The 10,301-nt window shown below is 55.6% G+C and overlaps 1 protein-coding gene across 1 annotated transcript; it reads left to right on the forward strand.

The window, feature by feature from the left end:
• Nucleotides 1–517: 517 nt before the first annotated feature.
• Matn1 (matrilin 1) lies at nt 518–9,032 on the forward strand. The gene is made up of 8 exons (XM_052175849.1): nt 518–620; nt 1,866–2,212; nt 4,019–4,241; nt 5,383–5,508; nt 5,969–6,385; nt 7,388–7,540; nt 8,102–8,104; nt 8,851–9,032. The coding sequence occupies exons 1-8, from the start codon at nt 518–520 to the stop codon at nt 9,030–9,032; spliced, it is 1,554 nt and encodes a 517-aa protein (XP_052031809.1).
• Nucleotides 9,033–10,301: the final 1,269 nt, after the last annotated feature.

The raw sequence follows: 10,301 nt of genomic DNA on the forward strand, positions 1-10,301 counted from the left end.
TCTGGGAATGGGGCTAGTAAGAGGAAAGCACTGGGTGGTTGGCTCTGCTCATGCAAGGGCCCAGGAGAAGGTGTGTGTGTGTGACACACACACACACACACACACACACACACACACACACACACGTGACTAGGAAGCATGTTTAGTGAGAAAACTGAGCTTGGGATTCTGGGTGGGGAGGACTTGAGTGTGGGATGAGGGGGCGGGTCAGGGCTCAAGTGTCCCTGAGCTGTTAGGTCCTAGTCAGCACGGGCTCTGGCCAGAGGAGCCGCCCCCTCCCACCTGAGATTTCCTGAATTCCAGCTGTGGCTCGAGTTGCTTCTGCAGGCAAAGGGGCCCTTGTGGTCAGCTGCTTGTACCCTGCCTTCCAGACACACACACACCTCCATTCAGGCTGGCCCCGCCCCTGGGGGTTGGGGCACGGGTGCTGTCCCCTGCCCAGTGGTTGATAAGGCAATCTCCCCCTCTGGTCCCCTCCAGTGTGCCGCTGCAGCTGGCTGTCCGCGTTGCTGCAACCATGAAGGTCACCTCTGGTCCAGCCCTTGCACTCTGTAGCCTGCTGTTCCTGCTGCTGCTGCTGCAGGTCCCTGATTGCCTCGGTCTTGTCCCCCAGCCCCGAGGTAAGGGGATCATGGATGACAGACACCGGATCCGAGATCCTTGACAGCCTCGGGGTGCTGAGCACAGAGACAGATGGAGGCTAAATAAGGAATCAGGGTTTGGGGGTGTCAGCTCATGGAGAGCAGTGGGGGTAATGGTGAGGGCAGGGACAGGTGACCCTCAGGGCCACACATGTTGCGGGGACCAGGAGCTCCCAAAGAGCCTGCTGCAGTCAGGAGCTGCGCCAGGCCCAGGGCTCAGTGAGTGCAGCTCAGGAGACCAGGTGTCTGGTCAGTTTCCACAGCTCTTTCCAGGGCTGGGCTCTGGCAGCCCCGCGGCACTCAGCAACCGCGGTGTAGGAGGAGGACCTGCCTCTGTCTGTGTCATGAGATAGCCCCAGAGCCACGAGGGGTCAGGTTCTGAGTCCCGGATATGGTCAACTCTGCCCCTGGATCCCACTTCACCATTTGGAGGCCGAGGCGCGAGGGAGCATCTGTCACCACAGAGAATGTGTCTAAGGTCTCCCCGGAAACTCGGATGCCAGGGCTGCGAGGCACATCTTTCCTTTTCTGGTCCTTCATGCCCAACGAGAATGGCTTGTTCCCATGTGGTAAGGGCTGGGCAGGGCAGCCTGTCACGGAGCCCAGCTTTGCTATAGAAACGCCCTCACCTTAGTCTCCTTCCGTACAGATGGGAACTGAGGCTCGAAAATGTGCCACCCCGCACCCCGCCCGCGTCCCGGGCCACAGAGCAGCTGAGCCAGGGTCTGAACCCAGGCCTGCCCCGCTCCACTGCTGGCACCTCCCAGTCCCTGGTGCCACCTCGCTGGAGGTCTTGAGGAACACTGTTTCTAGGGTCGGGGTGTCTTGGGGCCCACCTGGCCAGGGTAACAAGGTGGCACCAGGAATTCCTGCTCTTTCCCTGTCCCGGGAAGGAAGTGGCTCGGTACCCAGATGGCCTTTAAGGCTGTGCCAGCCTTAGTCCCTCAGTGCCCCCCTGGCTAACGTTCTGCCTGCAAGTCGGGCTAGTCTCCACACGCCTTTACTTGTTCTCAGAGGTTCCTGCGAAGAGGTGCAGGGAAGTGTGCAGCCAAAGACCAGAGGGGTCTCCCGCCTTCTGCCCCACGGGCTGAGCCGCATGCCGGAGACTACGCACTGAGCTGAGGTCCAACCTAGACCACTGAGACCCACCCTGGGCTCACTGGAACCCAAGGCCACTCCTCTGACATCTGTCCCCACTCTGTCTCCTCCAACTGCCCCTCCTAGGCCACCTCTGCCGGACACGACCCACGGACCTGGTGTTTGTAGTTGATAGCTCTCGCAGTGTGAGGCCCGTGGAGTTCGAGAAGGTGAAGGTGTTCCTGTCTCAGGTCATTGAGTCCCTGGATGTGGGGCCCAACGCCACGAGGGTGGGCTTGGTCAACTATGCCAGCACTGTGAAGCCCGAGTTCCCACTTCGCGCCCACGGCTCCAAGGCGTCGCTGCTGCAAGCTGTGCGCCGCATCCAGCCGCTGTCCACGGGCACCATGACGGGCCTGGCTCTACAATTTGCCATCACCAAGGCCCTGAGTGACGCTGAGGGGGGGCGCGCCAGATCCCCCGACATCAGCAAGGTATGGAGCGCAAGATGGTTGGAGTAGGAGCCTGGGCTGAAGCCACAGGGTTCTTGGGGCGTCTCTGCTCAGAGGAGCTGTTTTAGAAACGAGAGGTCATTGCAAGCATCACTCTGTGGAGGTGGCAGAGCTAGGGTTGGGATCTTCCCTCGAGCAGAGAGAGGCGGGCCAGGTGCTTATATTCTGGGGATGGTAAGGACTCCGTTACCTTGCTGTCCCATATTAACACTGGCCATGGAGACAGAATGTGCTACTCTTAAGTACAGTGCCTCAGTTTCTCCACCTATGAAGTGGGAGCACTCGGCTCAGCAGGGTGCCTGGCACCAGCAGGCCCCACATGGCACCGCTGAGCGTTGCCAGCCTGTGCTTGGGAAGGTGAGACAGTCAGTCCCCTGAGTCACCGTCACGGAGGGCTCCAGAGCCGCGATGAGCAGCCGCGCTGTCCTTTCTCTGGGTCCAGGCTAGCTCGTGCTGGCCTGGGAAGTCACCATTGACCTGCCCCAGACCCTGGCCCAGGGCGTGACCCCTTCTTCACCACTCTGTAGCACACTGTAGACCATTGCCAGGGTAGAGAAAGCGTCAACAACTTGCCCAAATTCTCAGTGGCAGCAGTGTTCAGTGACTGTGACACAGGACCCCAGCCATCCCCAGCCACCAAAGAAGTGAGCCCAGACAGCTGCTGCTCAAATGATTTAGCATGAGGTCCTGGGGCTGGGGCTGATGCGCAGTCTTAGAGTAGTTCCAGGTGATGCTGATGGAGGGAGACATGACCTCTGACACTCGCAACGTGCACATCACTAGAGCAAGCTGTTTTCCCTAGATCAGAATAGTGGCCTGAGCTGGCAGGCAAGCACCGGATGTGACAGGGAGGCCGCTGGGAGTGGGCACCTTCCCGAGTCTCAAGGTGGGGCCATAGCTCAGAGACCAGAAACCACAGAGGGCTAGGGTGAGTGTGACAGCTCAGAGACACAGCTAGGTTTCACCCCAGGTCCCAGGAGGGAGGAATGTGCAGAATTTTTTCTCAGGGGACTATGTGCTGTGTTCTAAAATAACAGTTGACCCCCTGGGGCTCCTGCTGACGAGTCATTTCACTCACCCTGGCCCCACGCCTTTCCACAGAGGCAGAGACCCAGGTCAGCAAAGAGGGTCACAAGGCAGGAGCCCCACTTCTGGCCCAGACCTGCCCTAATTTACTTTCCAGCTAGGCACCAGGGCACAGGGCAAGGACCTGGGGGGCGGGGGGGGGGATCGGCAGTCCTTTCTTCCCTGCAAGAGGTAGGCGTCCTCCAAGGAAGTAAAGAAGGATGGAAGGACATTTTCCTTATGTGATTTGGTTCTCTGGATTTGGGGTGTCGACCCTCCTCTGGGTCCAAGGCAACAAACACATCCTGAGGCGCCCAGCCTCATTCGTTTGCCTCGGGCTCCCTCTGGTGGTCATTATGTAGAACTACACCACGTGGGTTTAGTTTCTTGCCTGGGTGATTTCACCTCCGCTGACCACGGGGATCTCAGGGAGATCAGAGGCCATCGTTTCAGCAGCTAGAGGCATCAGGAAGCTTGAGTGTGAGGAGGAAGGCACATAGCCCCATAGCCCTGTTTGCAGAGTTCCTCTTTGCAGAGTCTCAGGAGGTGAGACGCAAGATGATTGATGGAGAAGGCCTCAGAGGCCAGAGATGGGAGACATTTCAGCCCCCAACTCCCTCTGTCAGAGGAAGCTGATAGCCTCCCTGGCTCTTGGGATTCGGTTCCTCTGCTAGCAGTCCTGATGGCTTGCTGGAGCCGGTTTTCACATGTCCCCACGTGCAGGTTGTCATCGTGGTGACTGATGGGAGGCCCCAGGACAGCGTGCGGGACGTATCTGAGCGCGCGAGGGCCAGTGGCATCGAGCTGTTCGCCATCGGCGTGGGCCGCGTGGACAAAGCTACGCTGCGACAGATCGCTAGCGAGCCGCAGGACGAGCACGTGGATTATGTGGAGAGCTACAATGTCATTGAGAAGCTGGCCAAGAAGTTCCAAGAGGCCTTCTGCGGTTCGCGGCCGGGAGGGGCGGAGCCGAGAGGCCTGGGGGCGGGGCTTAGAGGGGTTGACTCTGGGCTTGACTAATTCTGGGGGTCAGAGCCTGGTGGTGGGGGATGGTGGAGTTGGGGCCAAGCAGGGTTGGAGAATAAGAGAGAATAAGTATGGGAGGGCATTTCTGTGGGCAGAGCAGTGTAGAAGTGGAAGAGTGGGCTTTGGGCGGGGCTAGTCCTAGAGGGGGCACTGGGACATGTTGACAAGTTAGGGACCTGAGAGATCAGAGAGCCGGGTCACACAGTGGGTGTCGAGAACTGTTAGCATCACTATCAGGGGTGAGGCCAAGGGTTAAGGTCTCCATGACTTAGGAGTAGAGCTTGGTCCAGACTGAGGTAGAGTAGAGACCCCAGGTTGGACCAATAATAGGGGTCATCAGATTCCGGAAGGTCCCCAGCCTGTAGTTCAAGAACCTGAGATGACATTGCAGGGACCATGGAGGGGTGTCTTAAAAACAAAATAACCAAACAACTGCAAGATGTCTGACAGGCCTTGGCACTGAAGGTTTCTGTAACACAGGATGGTTGAGGGGCCTGGGAGGGTTTGGAGTCCTTGGTGGAGGGAAGATGGGACTTTGTGTGAGGATTTTTGGGCACTTTGACTAGTCAGGAGGCACAGGGTTGGACTGGGAGGGGGTCCACTCTGTCCCATGTGTGTAATGTGGCTCAGAGAATGTTTTTTAATGTGAGGTTGAGTGCGTCGTAATAGGCAAGGCACATCATTAGCTTCCAGCATGCAATAGGCTTATTGGAGGAACTGTGTGCGCTGTATTCATTGTTATGCTGGTGTTTGGAGTAAACGGAACAGCCAAGGTGACCTGCTCCTATGGCCACTACCCTCGAAAGGCCTTTGGCTCTGTCAGCACCATTAGTCCCTTCTTTGGGTATTTCACTCTGACTGCAGTGATTCCACCCGGGACAGAGAGTGTGGGATCTGGGATCTATCCAGTTTGTGGTGTATGTGTGTGTGTATGTGTGTGTGTGTGTGTGTGTTTCCTTGAATGTTCACAGGACCGATCTTCATGATCAGAGAGAAGCATTTTGGCCAAGATGTCCAACCATTTCTGAGTGTGACATCTGAGCTTCCTCTTGTCTCCACAGTGGTGTCCGACCTGTGTGCCACAGGGGACCATGATTGTGAGCAGGTGTGCATTAGTTCTCCTGGCTCCTACACCTGTGCCTGCCATGAGGGCTTCACCCTGAACAGCGACGGCAAGACCTGCAATGGTCAGTGGCTGGACACGCCCGGGCCCTGGGGAGGGAAGTGGGAGATGGAGGGGACTTTATCTGCTGCCCCTGAGGAGGCCCATCTGAGGCAGCCTGCTCTCTGTGTCTGGGCCAGTCTACAAGGTAGACAGCTGCCTTCCAGAGCCTGTTAACTGTGGAAGGTTCTCTCCTGACTCTAGACCCTCAATGCACTAGGCGGTGGGTGTGTCGCGGTAGAGGGAGGCACAGATCTGAGGTAAAAATCTTGGTGCCACCCGTTTTGAGCTGTGTCATTTCCCAGATGCTCCTGATGTTGAAAAAATGGGGCCAGGAGCTCTGGCTTTGTAGAGGGAATCCTGAGATACAGAGATACCAGACAGCACTGAGCCCGGGGCTAGCCCATGGTTGAGTGCCCAGCCAGTGGTGGCAACTGATGACCACATCCGCAAGCTCCCTCTCCCTGTCCCTGTGTCCTCCACAGTCTGCCACGGTGGCGGCAGCGGCTCGGCCACCGACCTGGTCTTCCTCATTGATGGATCCAAGAGTGTGCGGCCTGAGAACTTTGAGCTGGTGAAGAAGTTCATAAACCAGATTGTGGATACACTCGACGTGTCGGACAGGCTGGCCCAGGTCGGGCTGGTACAGTACTCCAGCTCCGTACGCCAGGAGTTCCCGCTCGGCCGCTTCCACACCAAGAAGGACATCAAGGCCGCTGTGAGGAACATGTCCTACATGGAGAAGGGCACCATGACTGGCGCCGCCCTGAAGTACCTCATAGACAATTCCTTCACTGTGTCCAGTGGGGCAAGGCCCGGAGCCCAGAAGGTGGGCATCGTCTTCACCGATGGCCGGAGCCAGGACTACATCAATGACGCTGCCAGGAAGGCCAAGGATCTTGGTATGTGCTGCCCCTCCCCCCCAGGCTCTGGACCTGCTGATGGCCAGGGTCAGCCATGGGCACAGCTCCACTGTAGCTTGGGTCGATGACTTAGGATTAGTGTTTTAAACCCAGGTCACTTCAAATAGAGAAGCATTTGTTAGGTCATCTCTCTCTCTCTCTCTCTCTCTCTCTCTCTCTCTCTCTCTCTCTCTCAGTATTTTGAGACAGGGTTTCTCTGTATAGCCCTGGCTGTCCTGGAACTCACTCTGTAGACCAGGCTAGCCTCAAACTCAGAAATCCAGCTGCCTCTGCTTCCCAAGTGCTGGGATTAAAGGCGTGCACCTCCATGCCCGGCAGGTCAATTCTTTCTTATATTGATGACACAACCGAGCCCCTGATGACTGGGTGGCTTTTCCTGTGGTCCTTTCGTTGCTGAGACTTAGAGCTTTTCCAGCAGAATGTTGCCAAGAACGCACCAAGTGTTGGAAGACAACTCCACTTTGAGACGGCTCATACCGTTTTATCTAGATGAGGAAAACAATAACCCCCAGGCAGATGTTTTGAGGGTCAGATAAAGCCTACAGCATAAACATCACCCAATAGGGACACCCAGCAGAACCTCGGACAATGTCGATTTGTTCTTTTTTTTTTTTTTAAAGATTTATTTTATTTATTAAATGTAAGTACACTGTCGCTGTCTTCAGACACTCCAGAAGAGGGAGTCAGATCTCATTACAGATGGTTGTGAGCCACCATGTGGTTGCTGGGATTTGAACTCAGAACCCCTGGAAGAGCAGTCAGTGCTCTTAATTGCTGAGCCATCTCTCCAGCCCCTGATTTGTTCTTGATACAGACATAGTGCCTGCAGTCCCGGCAGCTGCCACCAGGAAGTATCTCCAGTAGGTTGTCTGTGTATCCTGCCCAGGTTGTCTGTCCAGGCATTCCTAGGGAGGCACAGCCACTTTTCTGCCTGCTCGCCCTGGAGGCCAGTCTTGCGTGTTTGTTTGATTCCTCTGACAGGCTTTAAGATGTTTGCAGTGGGCGTGGGCAATGCTGTGGAGGACGAGCTGAGGGAGATCGCCTCGGAGCCAGTGGCCGACCACTACTTTTACACAGCGGACTTCAAGACCATCAACCAGATTGGCAAGAAGCTGCAGAAAAAAATCTGTGTGGGTGAGTGAGGTCAAAGGTCATTAGGAGGACGGGACCAGAGGTGGGATGGGTGAATCAGAGAGCTAGACCGAGGGACGACAGCACCTGCGGTGGGCTGGTTAGCTCACTACGAGCCGAGACATGCGGGCCCCGCCTCTTTGACCAGTTCTGTACCCAGTGTGCTGTGTACTCTGTCATCTGCACAATCTGGTAGGAAGATCAGGACCCAGACAGAAAAGCCAAGGCCAGAGGGGTGGGGCCACTTTTGATTGTTGGGGAGTCAGGACTGAACCCTGATATCTTCCTGGCTATCCTGACATCTTGGCCCATGATCTGATCTTTGTGTTGAAAAGTCTGGGTTCCTGGGCAATGAGAAAACATAGGTTACCTCATTCTACAAGCACGAGTTCTATCCCCCCAAGCCCACATAAAATATCAAACAAACACCCCCCCCCCAAAAGAAGCCAGAGGGCTGAAGGGATGGCTCAGTGGTTGCGAGCACCGGGTGCTCTTCCAGAGGACCTGGGTTTGATTCCCAGCATCCTCGTGTCAACTCACAGTTGTCTGTAACTATCATTCTAGAAGGTCTGCCCCACCCCCAGGATACTGCATGGATGTAGATAATGTACACACATGCAGACAGAACACTCCATACATAGAGAACGGATTTAAAAAGCTTGCATGCTTGTAAACCCTGTGGTAAAGAGACAGAGACAGGCAGACCCCTGGGGTTCCTTGCTTAGCCAGCCTAACCTTCGCACTTCAAGACAAAGTCCTGGTCTCGAGAAACTAGGTAGATGTCACTTGAGCAATGACACCCGCCACATGTACATATATGGACACAGGAACACCCATACATACACATGCACACACAGACATGCATACATGCATACATATGTCACAAGTGTGCACACACACGCACACATATATATACATACATGCACACTCACACACAGGCACACACATGGATATGCATGCATGCACGCGTGTATACACACACACAGTCATGCACACACAGGCATACACATAGACATGCATGCACACACATACATGCACATGCACACACACACTCACCCCCCCCACACACACTCTCCAGATGTCAGGCCCAGATGTGCCTTCAGCTAAGATGGCTTGCATATCCCTGTATAGCAGGTGCTCAGCTCAGCTCCCTGAGGACTGGGCTCTGACGCTCATTCTTCATCACGCACTCCTCCCGTGCCACCTGGAGACTCTGATGGCCTCCTGCTACTCCTCCTGTTGCGCCGACCTCAGCAATGACCGGTCACCTCCTTACCATTGCTCAGTATGGACCCCCCTTCTCCCCACTACAGAGGAAGACCCCTGTGCTTGTGAATCCATACTGAGGTTCGAGGCCAAGGTGGAGGGTCTGTTGCAGGCCCTGACCCGGAAGCATATCCTTTCTCAGGCCGGGGAGGGCAGGGCTAGGGAGGGCCGGGGGAGCACAGAGGACTGTGGAGGGATGACTACAGAGCGGTCTGGCTTAAGGTGTTAAAAACTTGGGGCAGCCTCCTTCTGCTGAGGCCTGGATTCTGGCTAGATGGGCAGGCACCTGCCTGGTGAGGCTCCTGTAGGGTAGAGAAACTGAGGCAGAAGCCAGGTTCTACAGATAGGACAGAGATAGAGTTCTGGACATGACCCCTCAAATATGGGATCATTTCTCAGGTGCCTGGTGGCATGGTGAACCCCAGCCCTTGCTCAGAGGTCGACCCTGCCCTGATAGCTCCCCAGCCTCAGACAGCACAAGCTAGGGGTTCCCTAGGACTAAGCCTGAAAATGATGACAGCCCAGTACTTCCAGTAGAGATGGAGGGAGGGGAAGACCTGGACGTAGCTCCTTGGAGAAAACCAGAGACCCTCACTCCCAGCTCTGGCCACCTGCACCTCCCTTAACTCCACGTCTACTGGAAGCCGTGAGCAAGCGGCTGGCTGTCCTGGAGAACAGAATCATCTGAGGACTCTTGTGGACTGGCCACTCCCCACCCAACGCATGGCTCCCAGATCCTGGGAGTGCCCCTGGTAGTTGGAGTTAGTCTGGCTTTGCTGCTTTAGCACAGGAAGCCTGCGGAGGAAGGCTGGAGGTCTCCCCAACTGTCCCAGGGCTGGGGGGCATGGGGCGACATGTGTCGTGCCTGCTGGGAGTGTGTGATGGTGATGCCTGTGAGCACGTGTGTGCCTGATCATGCTCATGTATGCTTGGGAGCAGGGATGTGTGCACAGGTGAAAACACAGAACAGGGGTGTATGAGCGACCGCGTGCATTGTGTTTTCAATTGAAAGCTTAATATATTCCTGGTTTTTTTCTCCAGTTAATTCTTTACCCAGTCAGTTCTTGACTCTGAGTGATCTTTTTGTTGGTGTTGTTCCTTGAAAAAAAAAGAAAACAATTAAATGTGGTTTATTGTACATCCTGGATGGAATTAGAGGTGGTGACTGGGGACCGGGTAGGAAGGAAGATGAGGATGCGGGTTCACACACGGGGATGCTGCGATGGAGCGGCCGTGGGGACAGTGGTGTGGTACTGATGAAGATGACAGCGGCCACACCAAGACCTCCTGTCCTGCCTGCTGAGCCTCATGTCCATCCCCGTGCCCTCAGTCAGTACTCCCAGGAACCAGCCAGAGAAGGCTCACCCAGAACCCCCACGTTATGAATGGGAAGGCAAGGTTCCTTGCATCAGGACTCGGGACAGAAAAAGAATGTGGTGCGTGGGGACGGGTGGAGGTACCAGTTAAGAATCATCTGCTCAAACATTAATTTTTCGGG

The sequence above is a fragment of the Apodemus sylvaticus genome, chromosome 3, assembly GCF_947179515.1.
Source record: "Apodemus sylvaticus chromosome 3, mApoSyl1.1, whole genome shotgun sequence".
Taxonomy (NCBI): Eukaryota; Metazoa; Chordata; class Mammalia; order Rodentia; family Muridae; genus Apodemus; species Apodemus sylvaticus.

Excerpts from the sequence above, each read along its gene's own strand:
- Matn1 (XM_052175849.1), top strand. The coding sequence starts at position 518 with ATGAAGGTCACCTCTGGTCCAGCCCTTGCACTCTGTAGCCTGCTGTTC. Across the intron at positions 2,213-4,018 it reads GATCCCCCGACATCAGCAAG|GTTGTCATCGTGGTGACTGA; the intron begins GTATGGAGCGCA and ends CCCCACGTGCAG. Across the intron at positions 6,386-7,387 it reads CAGGAAGGCCAAGGATCTTG|GCTTTAAGATGTTTGCAGTG; the intron begins GTATGTGCTGCC and ends TTCCTCTGACAG.